General features: G+C 39.4%; 1 protein-coding gene across 3 annotated transcripts in view; it reads left to right on the top strand.

The window, feature by feature from the left end:
- The window catches only part of LOC148429128 (protein unc-13 homolog B-like), a 73868-nt gene extending 56353 nt beyond the window's left edge, over nt 1-17515 (top strand). The window contains exons 21-50 of one of the 3 annotated variants that reach the window (XM_088414094.1): nt 762-830; nt 1513-1602; nt 1803-1943; nt 2036-2262; nt 3359-3444; nt 4598-4645; nt 5457-5583; nt 5679-5775; nt 6775-6918; nt 7175-7252; nt 7338-7415; nt 7648-7668; nt 8640-8675; nt 8781-8819; nt 8905-8934; nt 9121-9147; nt 9287-9301; nt 9449-9466; nt 9587-9604; nt 9820-9846; nt 10148-10236; nt 10806-10943; nt 11028-11151; nt 12108-12152; nt 12210-12287; nt 13091-13238; nt 13307-13363; nt 14312-14392; nt 14473-14632; nt 15204-17515. In XM_088414094.1, the coding sequence (XP_088270220.1) occupies nt 762-830; nt 1513-1602; nt 1803-1943; nt 2036-2262; nt 3359-3444; nt 4598-4645; nt 5457-5583; nt 5679-5775; nt 6775-6918; nt 7175-7252; nt 7338-7415; nt 7648-7668; nt 8640-8675; nt 8781-8819; nt 8905-8934; nt 9121-9147; nt 9287-9301; nt 9449-9466; nt 9587-9604; nt 9820-9846; nt 10148-10236; nt 10806-10943; nt 11028-11151; nt 12108-12152; nt 12210-12287; nt 13091-13238; nt 13307-13363; nt 14312-14392; nt 14473-14632; nt 15204-15486 (2619 nt within the window). In that variant the 3' untranslated portion in view covers nt 15487-17515. The remainder of the gene's footprint in view (nt 1-761; nt 831-1512; nt 1603-1802; nt 1944-2035; nt 2263-3358; nt 3445-4597; nt 4646-5456; nt 5584-5678; nt 5776-6774; nt 6919-7174; nt 7253-7337; nt 7416-7647; nt 7669-8639; nt 8676-8780; nt 8820-8904; nt 8935-9120; nt 9148-9286; nt 9302-9448; nt 9467-9586; nt 9605-9819; nt 9847-10147; nt 10237-10805; nt 10944-11027; nt 11152-12107; nt 12153-12209; nt 12288-13090; nt 13239-13306; nt 13364-14311; nt 14393-14472; nt 14633-15203) is intronic. The other 2 variants (XM_088414085.1, XM_088414102.1) reach the window with 2 other exon arrangements.
- Nucleotides 17516-17829: the final 314 nt, after the last annotated feature.

Raw genomic sequence — 17829 nt, 5'->3', positions numbered from 1 at the left:
CCGTGGATCAACTGGTACCAGGCAGCGTGGGCTGCACCCGAAATAATGTTTTGGAGATGATTTAGTTTAACAGTTTATGAACTGTTAAACTAAATCATCGTTTGTGCTTGATCTTTGTTTTTTTGGCGCCGCCTCTGGCTGGTATTGATATTACATACATAGTGAGAAGGATCATGTGGATTTTAGAGCAGCCAGTCCCTCTCCTCTAAATCTAAGGCGTTGACCGGTCTGTTGTGATAAAAAGGTTGGGGACCACTGCTTTACATGACATTTAATTGGTGGGTGTCCGTTCTCATTTATAACTGCCTTCCCTACAGGTAAAGAAGACTGTTTCATTAACATTTGTCTAAATTTCATCTGTTACATACACCACAAGTAAAACAAAGTATTGCTGAAGTTGAATCTACTTAAGAATGCCTTTAAATAGGGAATTATAAAACTATCTCAAGAAGCTTCTTTCTTTCATTGCCTGCCCAACGGCCAATCAGAGAAAGAATGCAAAATTGTTCTGCATTCCCAGAATGCTCTTCTGGGAAAATGAAGCCAGGACTGAAAAAGGGAGCAACTACAAATAAATCTTGCTAGTGGCCAAGTTATGACATTTGCAATCCTTACAATGACTTTGATGATTGGCTTAGTAAAGCCATGTAATGTTCCCAATATGAAACAAAGGTGAAACCCTCTTGTTGTTTAGCCCTCATGAAAAAGAGATAAATTCTTCTTCTGGCTGTCATTTGGAGCTTTTTTTTTCTTTCCAACAGAGAGATCGGTTTGTCAAGCTTTTGGATCAGCTGCACAATTCCCTGAGGATTGATCTCTCCATGTACAGAGTGAGTGTGCAGGAAAATCTAACTATTTAAAACTACATAGGAAAGAGAAAAGCAAGCAGCTCCATTTTTAATTGTGTTTTAAAAATCCAATTTCAATCAAATAATGTAGCCTATGTCCTAATGTTATGTCTTATTTTCTTTAAACCATGACATTTATTTGATATTTTTCATTAGAAAGCTTAAACTTTAAAAAGTCTGGTAATTCCATTGAAAAATAAGTATTTCCCTTTTTCTCACATTTTGGTTTTTGTTTTATTTATTTTATTTAAAAAAATCTTTCATGACTTAATATCTTGGATGATGGAAGAAAATCTGAAATATGTAGTATTTACATTTATCTGCACAAGCATATATTTGAAAACCTGCGAAAAACACTATTTAATATGTTTTATAAAACTTAATTGTATTCATTTGAAAAACACTTCTCAAAAACTGCCAAATTAATGAATACTTTATTGTCAAACAAAAAGCACTTTTTCAAATTTAATTTTTAATTCAATCACAACATAAAATGACTTAAATGGTGTTTGGGATAAAATATGTAGCGGCTTCAAGTCACATGGTGTCCATGAGCAATAACAATAAAATTTTAGACACACTTTTTTTCCTCCATTTTGTTCAGTGCGTATAAAACACTGCTTTTAAACTCACAAACATCTAATTCATGTGTCCTTTTCCTCAGAACAACTTTCCCGCCAGCTGTAAGCCCCGCCTCCAGGATCTCAAGTCCACAGTGGACCTTCTCACTAGCATCACGTTCTTCAGGATGAAGGTACAAACCTGTTTGCACTAATTGCTTACATGCTAATATGGTAAATGCTAACATCCTGAGGTGTGCCATTATTTGCTCGCTTTTCACAATCAACGACAATCCAATTTTCACCGCTTACTCAGTTAAGCGATTGGATTATCGGGAGAATATGCCTTTACAAAGATATTCTGCGACAACATGGTCTTGTCCATGTGGTCCAGGTCCTGGAGCTGCCTAGCCCCCCCAGAGCGTCGTCGGTGGTGCGTGATTGTGTCAAGGCTTGCCTCAACTCCACCTACGAATACATCTTCAACAACTGCCTAGAACTCTTTAACCGGCAATTCCAGACCACCGCCCCAACGGTCAGTAAACCGCGAGAACCTGCGTGCATGTGGTGGGAATACCTACAGTTCTCTTGACTTTTTCCAAACTCCTCGTGAATTTTATTCTGCAGCTTGAGCCAGAAAAGCGCAAAAAGAAGAAGAGGGAAAAAGTAGAGGGAGAAAATGAAGAAGAGGAGGAAGAGGAAGAAGATGAGGAGGAAGAAAAAAACGACGAGAGCCAACCGCCAGAGGAGCAGGGCCCGAGCATCCAGAATCTGGATTTCTGGCCCAAACTTATCACCCTCATCGTTTCCATCATCGAAGAGGACAAGAATTCCTACACGCCTATCATCAACCAGTCAGTCGTCTTTTGTTTTTAAACCTTTCTTTTAACAATTTATCTGCCATTGATAGTTGAACTCCTTGACACCTGAATTTACTGTATTTTTGATCACGTAAAAATAATGGGTTGCGTTTAAGTAGATACTAAAGTAATTAAGTTGAGAATATTTTAAGTTCTGCACATCAAAATTTCACATACTTTATATACTATATATATATATATATATATATATATATATATATATATATATATATATATATATATATATATATATATATATATGTATGTATATATATATATGTATGTATATATACAGTGTATATATATATATATATATATATATATATATATATATATATATATATATATAAACACACTTTCATTATTGCTAATATTGTTCATTAAGGCCATATGGCGTAATAGTCTGTAATGTATGTATCCATTTTCGCTCAGCTGCCAGCCTTTGCTCCCGAGTCCAAAAACCGTTCGTCTCCAATCCAATTCCTGCCATTCCATTGGTGTATCCATTTTCCTCCTCCCACAGTTCAACATTTTCCCACAATTCCACTTCTTTCTGTATTTTCCTTGTATCTTCTAGATTATTTGGCCTATTCAAAACATTCCAACCTTGTAATATTCAAAATACTTCACAGAATCAAGCCATTCAAACATTCGACATCATTCCACCATTCATCGCCTCTCCCTGCAGCATTTACACCTTCACACGCAATTTATTCAGGAATTGCACCTTTTCTAGTATTATTTTCAAGAAGTTGTGTTCTGGGAGCCCAAAACTATTTTCACTTGGCTACATGAAAAATCATGAGTTATGACTGAAGACATAGGATATCTTCCATATTTGACATTTCCGGCGCATTCTGTCCAATTGCTACCAAATTTTGAACCATATAAACTAAACGTAAGAAATTACTATATGAGCACCACAATCTCTGCAATCTCAACATGAAAAATCACCCACAACGGAATTCCTTTCCCGCAGTTCTTTGTAATAGAATCGAAGGGTCGTGTCAAATGTGGGTCAAAAATGGCGTCAAATTTTGATTATTCGCCACTTGCCATAAAACATAAACCTCATTTCCACTCCTTTCAGGTTTCCTCAGGAACTGAATGTGGGAAAAGTCAGCGCTGAGGTGATGTGGACACTGTTTGCTCAGGATGTCAAGTATGCTATGGAGGGTAAGCTTATTTGCCAGTCTGTATGTGTGTTTTGTGTGTGTGTGTGTGTGTGTGTGCGTGCGTGTGTCAGTATATATATATATATATATATATATATATATATATATATATATATATATATATATATATATATATATATATATAAAAAATATTTTATTTTCTTATTAATTTTGCTGAGTCTTTTCTGTTATTTGATAATCTTTGTGTCTCCAGTTTTGGCTAAAGGTGGCCAGAACCGCAGGATTGTTGGTGAGCGTTGTTGGCTAGCATTGTCAGTGTGTATTATAGACATATTTTTAGTCTTGTCTAGAAAAATATCTGTGGTCCTGGATTTCTTCAGAGTTGTATTTTTCTACTTTCAACTGTCATATAAGTGTAAAAAGAAGTTTGACCATCAAACCATCAACTCCTCAACTTCTGTTAGCGTACCAACTGTTAGCATGTTAGCTTCAGAGCAATCCTGATTTTAAATGATACCTAGCAGAAAGACAGAAACTTGTTGTTGATGATCAGTAGTTTTTTTCGTGTCCATCGTTTCTATTCTAAAATATGTTAGCATTTCATTATTTCCTATTTAAACTAATACTTCACAATGTAATACTTATCCTGAACTATTTGGTTTAGAGATTTCTGTATTAGTTGCTAGTTCATTATAAATAAGCATCCCAATTGTTGGCATGTTAGCATTTGATCAAGTTCTACTTAAAATGCTGCCTGACAAATGGACGTGGTGCAAAATCCTGATTGATCTTCATTCGCACTTACTGGACTCCGGTTGCCATATGATAGTATGCCAAATGTGAGCCTATTATCATTTTTTATCCACCAGCTTGAGCACATTTTCCCCTAAGATCTTACAAATTGCAAGCACGCTGGTTTCGGGGATTCGTTGCGTCACCCGGTGGTTAGCATTCTACTTTTTATGCTTGTATGGCAGTTAATAATACAGGATAGCGTTGGTGTAAAATTTGTGAGGGTGTGTTTGAAGATGCATTTTTGAGCGTAGCGATCCATCATTGTGGCTTTTTTGCTGCGTCGCCGCTTTCTCCATAAAGTTTATCATCACCATCATCCTCCTCCTTTTCATTTCTGCTGTCACTTTTTTTGTTGTTGTTTTGTTTTTGTTTTTGTTGCCACTTTGTCGCCATGGCAGCAGCAGCTCCCGGCACCTTCCGCATCCGCAGAATAGACTTCCAGCATGGTAAGCCCACAAAATGGAGATGTAAAGATTATTTTACATCTTGGTCCTAGAAAGTATTATTTCCATCGTGGTGTTAGGATAAAAAAGAAGGGACTGGAGATTTGCGGACAATTTTAGAAATGGAGGGATGGCTGATAAGAATGAAAAAGGTGGGCTGGTACGTTAAGGAAAGAGTTGGTTGCTGGTATGTTCAGGAAAAGGGGGATTGTTGATATGTTTAGAAAAGTGGGAGTTGCTGGTATGTTTGGGAAGAAGCGGTGGTAAGAAAGGTAGCATTGCTGGCAAATTTAGTGGTTAAGTCAGGAAAGGGCCGATCATTGGTAGGTGAAAATGATTGTTGGTAAATGAAAGAAAGGCCAGTTTAGGAAAGGATTTGATTATAATCTTTGGAATGGTGCTTTGCTGGTAAATTTAGGTAAACCGGTTGCCGTTAATTCATGCTTCTTGTGGAAAGTTAGGGAAAGTAGCATTAAGAAAGAGATATTACTGGTAGATTTAGGAAAGTAGAATTGCTAGTAAATAAGGAAAATGGTGTTCACTTGTAAAATTTGAAATGGAGGAGCTAATTAGAACATGCGGTCAGAAAGAAAGCGTGAATTTCTGCAAAATTTAGAAAAGGAGAAGAACTTTGTAAAGGGAAATTGCGAGTAAATTCAGGATTGTTGCGTTGCTGGTAAATTCAGGAAAGCGATGTTCTTGGTAAATTTATGTAAGCAAGCAAGTGGGGTTGGTTGTAAATTTTAAAAAAGGTCTGTGTTCGCTGGTAATTTTGGGATGTAAAATAAGTTTGATGTTAATTTGTTTTCCCTAGAGCACAATCAACATCGTCTGTGCAAGGCTTCCGATTACATGAATCTTCACTTCAAGGTCAAGTGGCTCTACAATGAGTACGTCTCGGATCTTCCCGCCTTCGCTGACGTTGTTCCCGAGTATTCTTCGTAAGCCGCCATCTTACTCGTGTGGATCCATCTCATCTACTGTGTGTCCGCGACGCCGTCCGCATTCACTGGCCTGTTTTGGTTGTTGTCTCCAGGTGGTTCCTGCCGTTCGTCTTGGCCTGGCTGGCTGAGAATGAAGACGTTTCCATGGAGTTTATGCATGGAGCATTGGAGAGGGACAAGCGGGACGGAGTGAGTCAATACACACACACATAAACTGTACCTTTGATCAACATACCTGCAAACTCCCCTTTTACCAAATTTAACAGAAATCTCTCTATTCAAAGCATAGAAGCAACACTCCCACCAACTTCCCTCTTCCTAAATTTTCCAACCTAAATTTACCAATAGTCTTCCTAATGTTTACTAGCGAGGTGGATACTAAAAGTTACCCGCAATCTCCCCATTCCGAAAGTCCCATTTTCTAAATTTACCTGCAGTAATCCTCTCCTAATTTATGAGTTGTACAGTAACTTCTTCCCTAATTTACTAGCTATAACTTCTTCACTAAATGTACTAGCAATCACCCTTTCCAAATTTACAAGCCACAACCCCATTTTTCCTAAATGTATCAGCACCCGCCATTAACCTGTATTGCAATTGCCATTTCATGAATTTACCAGAAAACTTGCTTTTAAATCCCCAGTAATAACTCTGACCCTAAATGCACCAGCAATGACTTTTCCCAAATTTCCTCGTAACTCCACCTTCCAAATCCTAACTTAACCCCTGGGAGAAATTTTGACCCAACTTGGGTCAACTTGGTCTAATCCTTTCTATGGCAATTTGTGAACAGGGTGCAATAGAAATTTTTGTGTCGAGACCCCAAAACCACTGGGTAGTACTAGTGGCCAATTTATGACATTTACAAGCCTTTCAATTTCTTCATTGATTGGTTTAGCCTGACTCCCTTAATGCAAAGTTCTTGCGATGCATTGTTGGACTTGAAGTTGCCAAAAGGCTTCCATCCAAGAACTAAATGTTGCAGGAAAGCATTTATTTTGCTGCAGGGAAGCATTTTATTACATGCAATTATTTTATTGCAGTCGCCCTAATACCTAAGTTTGCCAACAATCTCCTCTTTTGCACAAGCAAAATCCCTTCACAAGTCGACTTTCCTACGGTGTAATGAAGAACAGCATGAATCTCCTGCCTTCATTTTCATCTCCTTATTTTTCCTCGTCTGTCCAGTTCCAGTCGACGTCGGAGCACGCTTTGTTCTCCTGCTCGGTGGTGGACGTTTTCACTCAGCTCAACCAAAGCTTCGGGATCATCCGCAAGCTGGAATGTCCCGACCCTGCCGTGCTGGCGCAGTACAACAGACGATTCGCCAAGGTGACATCAGCAGCCATGACATCACATCAGTATGCTCAAAACCCATTGGTGGGAAGTGGTGTGAACGTGACTCCCATGATGCCTTGTTGCATTATAGAGCTGTTAACATGGTTAACACAAATGATTATTATCAGTCGTTAGATGAAAAGATTATTATTGAGGATATTTTTTTTTTTGCATGAACTGGTTGCTCGCTGTGCTAACATTCTCAGTTAAAAGTGATTTTTTTCTTGCTTGCTTGTTATTGTTTGTTCAGACCATCACCAAAGTGCTGCTGCAGTACTGCGCCCTGCTGGCCAAGAACTTTCCATCTTACTGCGACAAGGAGAAGATTGTCAGTATACAATGTCATAGATGTCAAATTTTTTGGAGCGTACGTGACCTTGTGTTGTTTTTGTGTCCGTGTTCCTGTTTTGTAGCCGTGCGTACTGATGAACAACATCCAGCAGATGAGAGTCCTTCTGGAAAGGATGTTTGAGTCCATGGGAGCAAAGCAGGTTAGCCAGTTTATTTTTTCAATTGTAGTTCTTGTTGTGGTTTGAAGTTTTATCTCTTGTACTTTTATAAGTGCACTTTTAAATGGACTAAACGAACAAGCAAGAAATGACAGCAATCAAGTAAATGCCGATAGAAAATATACAGTCTGAAGAAGGATGTCCTTTTTCCATGCTTTTCACTCTGCTTTGAAGATGGTTTTCTTGATTTTTGAGTGCTTTGTTTTCTTGGCAGTTTACAGTTGAGGAAGAGAGGGTATGTTGCTTCTTTTAGATCCCCGAAGCCCAGTCTTCATTTCCTCTCTTGATCCTAATAATTATCATTTATTTTCTCATGATAAAAGTGTGTTATTATAATTATTGTCACAGCAGGTACCCCTGTGCTCCCGTGTGTGGACTTTTTCATTGTGTTCAAGCTTTAGCTCGTCAATAACCCATTATTTAAAATAATCGGTGGTCCCCCAACTTTCCTGAATTTACAATACCTATTGTGTTTAAATGTACAACTATGTCCCATACCTTATATTCACCAGCACTTCCTATTTTCCTTAAGTTGCCTATTTCACGCTTTTCTCATTTAATTATCAATCTCCTTTTTCCTAGTGACAGCAATCCCCCTTATTTAAATTCACAACAATCACCATTGTCATTAATGTACCAACAATCTGACTTTCCTGAATCTACCCCGAATCTCCCTTTTGTAATCTTACAATACCCTTCACTCAAATATACAGCAATCTCCTTTCCGTAACCTCATGACAATTTCACTCTCTGAAACTTACCAGCAAACTCTTGTCTGAAATTTACCTACAAATCCATTTAAATTGATCAGAAATCCACACATGGTAAAGGTTTGCTGCTATTCCTTTCCTTAACTGGTTAGCATCACCTTTCCCATAGTTAATAGCAATCTCACTTCCCCAAATTCATCAGCAATCTTTACCCTTCACAAATAGGCCAACAATCTTCCTTTCCCTTATTTGCCAGCAATTCCACTGTGAATCTTATCGGTAAAGCACATTCCCAATTGACCCTTTTCCAAACCAATATCCCCTTTCCTTTACTTAGCAATAAACCCCTTTCGAAAATTGACCAGCAACTAAATTTTTATCTAAACTTGCCAACAATCTACCTCTTTGTTACTTACCTGCTCCCCGTTTCATTAAGTTCCCAGCAATCTCTTTTGTTTTTCATTTAACTTTGAATATCGTTGCCTCTTTCCAAAAGTTGGAGAATGAGGAAGAGGAGGAGTTTGATGAAGAGGTGCGTACATCTGTCGCACGATCATATGGCCCCACCTCCTCTGTAGATATGTCAAACATTTGTTTTTTATTTTTTGTTTGCGTTTGCTAACCCTACCCCTTGCAGGCCAATAATGATGTTGAAGGCCCTGAGGATGATGAAGGGGTGGGTATGCTATGCTAGCGCAATAGCGACAAAGCACCCTTTTCAATTTATTATTTAGTAAATCATTATTTCCTTTTTGGCTCAGTCGGGGTGCTCTGACTCGGAAGGCTCAGAGGTGAGTGGCGGCGGCCATTTTTTAGCATTAGCATAGTTAGCTTTTGATTGTTCCCTCTGATGATTAAAAAGTTAGCAGCAATATAAAGCAACTTGTTTTTACCCTTTGATGATGGTGAGGAAGAATAGCTAAATCCACTTCCTGTTTGTGGCTTCCTGTCTCATTTCTCTTCACCTATGCGCTCAGATGGACAACAAAGAGAAGGAAAACAAGGTCCGACTGACTGTGTGGGCGCATGTGTGCGAATTCAGGCGTGTGTGTCTGTGTTTATTAAATAATCAGTGTTTGTGCATCTGCTGGGAACATTTGGTTCTTTTTGTATTTATACGTTTGTTTTGTTGTCATTCTATAGATCGAAGAGGAAAAGGTGAGCCATCGCATTGAATGTTTGACATAAATATTAGTTTAAATTGAAAAGTTTCACATTATTTAAAGTGTTTTTGTTTTAAACAGTCATTTAGTAGAAATTATATACATTTGTCATTTATATTTTTATTTGTTATTTGTCCAGCAGAAATCCGAGAAGGAAAAGGTGTGTGCGTGTCTTTCTGTATGCCTGTTGATTTTCGTTTTCTTATGAAAGTTAAAAATTCATCTTAACAGTCAGTAGCACCTACATGTTATTTGTTTCTTTTTTTTCATCCTTGAACAGTTGGAATCAGTGGAAAAGGTGTGTTAGTGTGTATCTATATTTATGTACATTAGTTTCTCTTGTTTTGTGCAAGTATGCATATTTACGTGTGGTGTGTGTTTATAAATGTTCAATACTAAATGTCATTGCAAAAATAATTTGCTATCAGTAAATGGAAGATATTTTAGTTTAGTGTGATAGTAGTTTGTGTAGTGTGTGTTACAGCGTGTGATGCGTGTGCGTTGTTGTTTCAGGCTGAGAAGCAAGACAAAGAGAAGCAGGTTGGATGTTGTTTTGTTTTCCTCGCGGGTTGTTTTCTATACTGCCCCCTTCCTGTGGCCTCCTAGTATTCCTCCGTTGTCAGTGTGCAAAGCAGACCGAAAAGCTTTAAAAAAAATGCGGTGGTAGACCATCGCTTTTCCTACCTGGCATCCTTCATCAGACTGTCACCTCAAAGTTTTATTGTGCAAAGTCCTGTCCACCACACTCTAGAGGTCCCTTAACCTTTCCTGATCAGAGCAGTGTCTTTATTTCTGTTTTTTTGGGGGGCCCTAAACTCAAATTCATGCATGTTTGGTGTAGTTGGACACAGAGGCTGCTGACATTCTCAACGATCTGCAAATGAAACTCAACGATGTACTTGACAACTTCAGTGGTGTCTTTGCCAAGAGGTACGCAAGCACACACACACACGCACTAAAACACACATTACTTCATTAACACATGTAAAATGTAACATTCAAACTGTTAAACACAACTTGACAATATTTAACCCACAAAATGTTGTAACTATTTAATACACAGTTTGTCACAATATTTACCACAAGCAACAGGCACATAAACACATGTCTTCACACACTTGCACAATGTAACACTCAAACTATTTCACACACTATTTGAGAGTCTTTAACACACAGGCATACATCAAATATAGTTAACTATTTAACACTAACTAGTTCACAGCACACACTTAACAGATATTAATGCACACACACGAGCTCGCACACTCACACTTTACTTAAAAACATACAGCATTTACAGATACATGTTCACAGACATTCAATGCACACAATTTGAAAATATTGACCACACACTAATGTAGTTCACAGACAAATTAACGCACAACATAATCTAATAGTCACGCTGTAACACAAAATATAGAACACACAAACTTTGCAGGCCTTTTTTTTTTCCTCCATGATGACTATTGCTGGAGCTCATCGTTCTTGCTTGCCCTCAGCTTACAGGCGCGCATCAGCGCGTGCATGCGTCAGATGTCGGAGCTTTTGTCCCAGATGAGAGGCCCCCCCAACCCCAACACGGCCGAGGCGGACGCAGACACCATTTTGAGGCCGCTAATGGACTTCCTGGATGCCAAGTATGACCACCTTGTCTAACCACGGCAAAATAACCTTCTCATGATTTTCCTCGCCCGTGTGTGTGCGCGCGCATGTGCGTGCAGTCTGAGTGTGTTTGCAGACGTGTGCGAGAAGGCGGTCCTGAAGAAGATCCTGAAGGACTTGTGGAAGGCGGTTCTGAGTGGTCTGGAGAAGAACATTGTCTTGCCACAGAGTAACGACAGTCTGGTAACAACAAACAGCATTAAACACATGGCAAAGCGAACTCAGCCTTGAAACCCTGACCCTTGTTTAAAACCTTACCTATCTTAAATCCAATGTTTGAATACAAAACTACATTGAAACTCCAGTCCTGGTTTTAAACCCTAATTAAAATCCCCCACTCTACCCTGAAACTCTTAATTTGAATGAGTAACCCAATCTTGAAACTCGTAGTTGAAATCCCAAGCCAGGTTCCAAACTCAATTTAAGACCCAATTTAAAACCCCAACCCTTGTTTAAAAATTTAACCCACTCTTCAAGGCCCTATTTGAAAGCCTAACCTGAATTCAAAACCCTAATATGATACCGTAACCCTGATTTGAAACCCCAACCCAGGCTTAAAAGTCTATTTTAAAAGTCTTAGCCCGGTTGCTACAAACCCTAATTTATAACACCAAGCCATGCTCAAAACCGTACACTCAAATTCTTCTTTGGACTTTGATTCATTTTAAACATTAACATAGCCTTGAAATTTTGATCCTGGCTCAAAATCCAAATTTTTGCCCAGTTTTAACTCTTTAGGTGCCTGTTTTTGTTTAATTCTGTTTTGTATCACTATTTCAAAATTGTACCTTGAAAATGATTAGTGCTAATAGGATATTGTAAAAATTGCTTGACGCAATATTGTGACTCTGTCACTTAAAGAGTTAAATTCTTAATCTTTCGTTGAAACTAGGACTTATTCTTCAAACCCAAACTTGATTGAAACCCTATTTTTAAACGCCAACCTTAATTCTGAACCCCCGAACCTTGCCAGTCTCTTTGTTGATGAAAACTGTATGAATTTATGCAGTTGCAGCGCACTGTCGCCATCTGCCGGTGGCCATTAAAAAAATTGTCATCCAATCACATTTTTTCAAAAGATGACATAAAAAGAATAATATCAACGAGAATAATAACCATTGCTCTTGGTGACCTTGTAGGGTGCACAGATCCTCACTGCTGCCAAAGGACTCTCCAACCTCAAGGTAATTTATCTCGTGACAGCGATGATGACGGTGACATTGACCGTGTTTGTCTTTTAGGCCGGCGCCGGAGGCGAAGCCAAAACGCTGACGCCCAAGCAGTGCGCTGTGGTGGACGCTGCCCTGGAGAGCCTCAAGGTAGGTGGAGCCATCCAGTCACATGATCAGGTGACACGATTTGGCTCTTTAAAAAAAGGGGGTCTCTTTCGGACTAGATTAGGAGTTTCAAAAATGGATTAAGAGTATTCAGGTTTCACAATTGAGAGTGAGGGTCACAAGCCTGCGTTGTGATTTCAAGACAGATCTAGATTTTAAAGTTTAAGGATTTAAAAATGAGATTAGGATTTTAAAAGTAGGGTTTCAAATAAAGATTAACTTTATATGTCAGAAGGTGATAAGGATTTTATAGTAGGGTTTGGATTTTAAATTTTGGGTTTGGGGTTCAGGGTTTCCAGGGTCCAGGGTTTCAAATCCACTTTGAGGTTTTAAAATAAGGTTTTGATATTTCCAAGGCTCTGTATGGATTGTAAATAAGGATTCTAAGTGAGGTAACATTTTAAAGTGGGGCGTTGAGCCTAATTTCGGGTTTTAAAGTAAGATTTGTAGGCTGGTTTAGAGTTTGAAAATAGAGATTCAAACCTCGGTTAGGGTTTCAAGGTTAGGGCTTGTAGACTGTGTAAGACTTTCAGAATAGAGACTCAAGTGTATGTTAGCATCTCAAACAAGAGTGTCAAGTGCAGGTTAGGGATTCAAAATAGAGCCAAGGTTCGAGTTTGAAAATAAAGTTTCAAATTATGGCCACTATTAGGATTTGAGATTTCAAATCACGTTTTAAAGCTTGGGTTTTATGTTTTGATTTGGGTTTGAATTTAGGATTTCGAGACATGAGTCAGCTAAAAGTTGAAGGCAATTTACATCTATATTTTATTGTTTTGTTGCAGCAATATTTTCACGCCGGCGGAAATGGCTTGAAGAAATCTTTTGTGGAGAAAAGTCAAGAGTTGTCGTCCCTGCGTTACGCTTTGTCGCTTTACTCACAGAGCACGGATGCGCTCATCAGGACATTTGTCACCACGCAGCGGGAACAAGGTAACCCCACACACACACAAACACACAGCAATTTACACAATTAATATGTGTGTGCGCGCATGTCTTAGTGCACAGCGGAATGGGCATCAGAATCACGGCTAACGAGAAGGTTCGACCCGATCGAGGTGAGCTTCTTCCCCCAAATGATGTCATCTTGCACACTAATAATTTTGCATACATGCGACGGTTCCGGATTTGAATAAAGGTTTTGGTACTTGGTTTTGTAGTTCTGAACAAGTTGTAAGACTGATAGGGTTTTAAGATAGAGGGATGTTTTTAAGGTATGATTTTGTTATCTTTGATTTTTCTGCCATTTTTACATGGATACAGTATACTTAGATCCCTGTGCTACGTTTATGTAAGCAATGGTAGTATCATATGAAAGATTGATTTCCATTCCTTAATTTGAATTACAAATATGTAATGTTTTTTTAGTACATACGTGAGCAACACTGCCATCTAGTGGTCACAGTTCATCACTACAGTGTGCTCAGTTGGCCTAATATTAAAATAAGCACTCGTCAAGGTTGTCAGCTACCCTTTCATAAAAAACGTATTTGACCTAGAATTCTCGTCATTGGCGCACGATGTAAGTGTTTTTAAAGATGAAAATTCTCGTCCATGGCACTGAAAGCGTTAAAGTATGAGTTCAAGTTGGGGTTATGGTTTTAAGTTAAAATTTCAATCAAGTGTTGGTATTTTCAGTTGGCACCACAGGTTTAAACAAGGCTCAGCAATTTGGGCTTAGATTTCTGAGCCAGGGTTAGGCTTTCAAATTTAGTTTCCAAAAATGGGTTAAGGTTTTAGATTTGGGTTTTGACTAGGCTTGGAGTTTCAAGTTATAGTTATGACTTTAAAACAGGGTTTCATGCCAAAATTGCCGTTTGAAGCAAAGAGTAGCATTTTAAGTCAAAGGTAAGGTTTTGAATGAGGGTTTAAAGTGTGGGTTCGGGTTTCAAACTCGAGAGAGGACGTCGAGACAGGGTTGGACAGGGTCCATCCTTGGTTAGGTTTTAAGGTAGGTTTCGAAACCAGGGCTGAGATTTGCATGGCTGATTGTTTGTGTGTTTAAGGGTCAGGAGTGGAGAACCCAATCGGCGAAGTGGTGCTGCAGGTGGACGTCGTCGCCAAGGAACGCAAAGTCGGCGTCAAAGGTGACGACCGCTCCGTTCTCACATAAGATCCTGTTGATGATGTTGGTGATTTATTCAATGGTCGCCGTCTGGCCCGTCAGTGATCGGCGTGAATGACCTGCGCTGGCAGACGTCTGGAATGTTCCGCCCCTTCGTGGAAGTTTCCCTGCTGGGGCCGGGACTGGCTGACAAGAAACGCAAGTTCACCACCAAGTCCAAGAACAACTGCTGGAGTGCAAAGTTCAACGAGAGCTTCCTCTTGTCAGTTGCACACACGTGACATGGCATGACATACGACATTCAAGTAGGGGTTTAAGCAAGGGTTAGAGTGTCAAACTCCAGTCCTTGAGGGCCGGCATCCTGCGTGTTTTCCGGTTTTCTTTCCCCAACACACCTGATTCAAATAATTAGCTCATTAGCAAGCTCATCAGGAGCTTCGAAATGATCCCAATCATTTGAATCAGGTGTTTTTGAGGGAAAGGGTTTGAAAACATGTAGGATACCGGTACTCGAGGACTAAAGTTCGACACCTGTGGGTTAGACTGTCAAAATACGGTTTCGGGTAAGAGTTTGATGCAAGAGTTAAGGTTTCGATTATGGTTTGGAGCCTGTTAGACTTTCAAGACCTGGTTAGGGTGTCAAATGGGGGTTTTGAACACGACTTAGAGTCTCAAATTAATGTCTTAAAATTATGGTTTTCAGTCACAACTTCATGGGATTGGGCAAAAAATGGGGTTTGAATATAAGGTTATAGCAAGTTTCTGTATCTTTTGACAACAATTGTGTTGCCTGAGTCATTTTGTCACTAACACGCGGTGTTTGTCCTTGTCAGCGTGTTGGGCAAAGAGGGCAGCGAGTCCTGCGAGCTGCACGTGTCGGTCAAGGACTACTGCTTCGGGCGAGCCGACCGCGTGGTGGGCGTGGCCGTGGTACAGCTGCGCGACGTGGCCGGCCGCCGCGCCTGTGTGTGCTGGTGCCCCCTGGGTCCCGCAATTCATGCCGACCAGACCGGGACCACCGTCCTGCGCATCCTGGCCCAGCGGCCCAACGACGACGTCGCCAAGGAGTTTATCAGGATTAAGTCAGAGACGCGGCCTCCCGAAGAAGGCAGGTGAATAACCACCTACCCGCCCACCTGCCCTCGCTTTGCCCCGGAACCGGGTCCGCTAAGAGATGGTACCAAGGGCTAAAAGAGCCTCGAATTTCGGAGGACTGTGGTACGTTGGTACTGAAGGATTGATTGCCTCATTATAGATCTGGAAAAAGATCAATATTGCTCAAGGCCAAAGGAAGGCCCTAAAAGGCGTAGTTCTTTAGAGGGGTTCAGGAACTACAAGTACCAAGAACAAAAGGTTTCAGAAACTTTAATGGAACTAGCAACTATTTGAGGATCACTGAGTGTTTGTATTGTCAAAATTTATCTTTAGGGTAGTTTATAAGGATTAAAAGATGATTCTCCCTCCTGTTAGTTTCAGGAATTACAGGAACCGAGGTCTAAAACATGACCCTAAAAGGTCTAAAACATGACCCTAAAACACATAAAATGTAATTTAATTTCCTGGAACTACAGTACAGTATTTGAAAGGCTAGCAACATTCAGAGGATCATTGAAATTGATCAAAATTAAGTTCTGAGGCAATTTAGAGTTTTTTTTAAAGATTGACTTCCAACATATATGATTGAAATATTTTAGTTCTGGGAACTACAGGTACCCAGAACTAAAACGTCCCTGAACTTTTAGTTTTTGATACTTTTATATGTAAATACATACAGTATTTACTATATACAGTATTGTGTTCTGAATGCAAGAACTATTAACAGCGTGTAATTCTGGGGTAATTTATTGGGGCCAAAAGGAAGCCCCCTTCTTGGGCACTGAACACTAGTATTGTTTAGTTCCACTACAAATAACAAGAACTAAAATGTTTTGGAATTTATAGGATCTGAGCTAAAAAGAAAAATTCCAGGGTAAATTGTGGAGGTTGCAGATTCTACATGGGGTCCAGAATTACTATTACCAAGAACTAAAATATTCTGAAACTTTAGGTGGAGTAGAACCTTAGCTATAGTAGCGACTAGATTTAAATCCATCTTAATTAATCGCGGCCAAAAGAAGACCTTGTTTCGCGAGTAAAACTTTCCAGTGGGCCCGAACGCTTTGGGAAGACGCACATGTCCAGGAAAAGTTCCTGGAGCTTTACGACTACTGGAAGAAAAACTATCAAAAACCATCAGTTCTCGAGTAATTCATTACGGTTAAAAGAAAACTCTGCTTAGTACTTTTGAGGATTCTCGGAACAACTGAATGCCCCTGGAAATATTTCCCACATTTAGTTCCAGGGAAATTTATCAGGGCCATTCCTCCAAAATGGCCATCCTGATGTTTACAAACATTTAGATTTCTGCGTTAGGGAAAAACTAAAGGCTAGCTTGTTAGCTTCTAGCTGTGCTCATGTATCGTAGCTCGTGGTGACCATTTTGCAGACGTTTGCCGCCATATTGTCGGTGGAAAATAAAACGGTAGCTCACAAGCGCTTTGAAATGTCGTTTGATACAAAAGCCTTGATATGAATTATCATTAATTGTAACGAGGAGCCGCATCTGCATCCGGCGGCTGGTATGAGTACTTTCCTTCACTCTGTGTCCTTAAATCTGGTGCTTGACGACAACACTCGTGGATTATCGAAGGCGGGAAGGCAGATAGTTACAGTATTTGTGTTGCGTTCCAGACAAAACAACATCCTCATTTTCTTGCTGCCTTGTAATCAAGCTGCGAAAACTGCTGCCAAAATGAGGACAGACATTCAACTTTGTAACTTTACAGTGTCTCAGTCTCAGTGTTTGAGTTGGATTTCAAGCAAAACAATGTTAGTTAGGCCAACTTATATATTTATGATGCCGTGTGTGTTTACAATGTGCCAAGTAATGCAAGAGCTTCTCTTGGATACATGTTTGTACATATGAACATATAATAAAAGCATGTATTTGAACAAAGTGTACAAAGTACTGTTTAAATGGTGAACCATTTTGACATGTATGTAATGTGACATATGGAGACTGATCAAATATGTAATTAAGTCATTCAACAAATCATGTGATATAATAGTGGAATAATATTTTGTACATGAAACATTTATGACTGAATGCAAGGGTGTGGTCTCTTCTTTCAATAACATAAAAACTCAAATAACAGGAAATTTGTTAGCCTCTCTATGGCGTTTTCCATCATTTTTTAGCATTAGAATAGCAGACTTTATAAAATAATGACATAGGTGTTTTACAGTTCTGTGTAATTTGCTGGATTACTGTACTTTAAGATACAGTCTTTACTGCGTACTTTCACCACCAAAATGTAATGTGAAGGTCTCGTTTTAACAAGATCGCAACACAGACGTTGAAATCTGATTGGACCAGAAAAAAAAATCTTATTAATGCATGTCACTGGTAAGAGGCGAGGC

This window comes from Hippichthys cyanospilos, chromosome 1, assembly GCF_059441005.1.
Source record: "Hippichthys cyanospilos isolate Australia breed blue-spotted pipefish chromosome 1, RoL_Hcya_1.0, whole genome shotgun sequence".
NCBI lineage: Eukaryota > Metazoa > Chordata > Actinopteri > Syngnathiformes > Syngnathidae > Hippichthys > Hippichthys cyanospilos.
The sequence above is the reverse complement of the archived record's forward strand: the minus strand, read 5'-3'. Positions and strand labels throughout refer to the sequence as shown.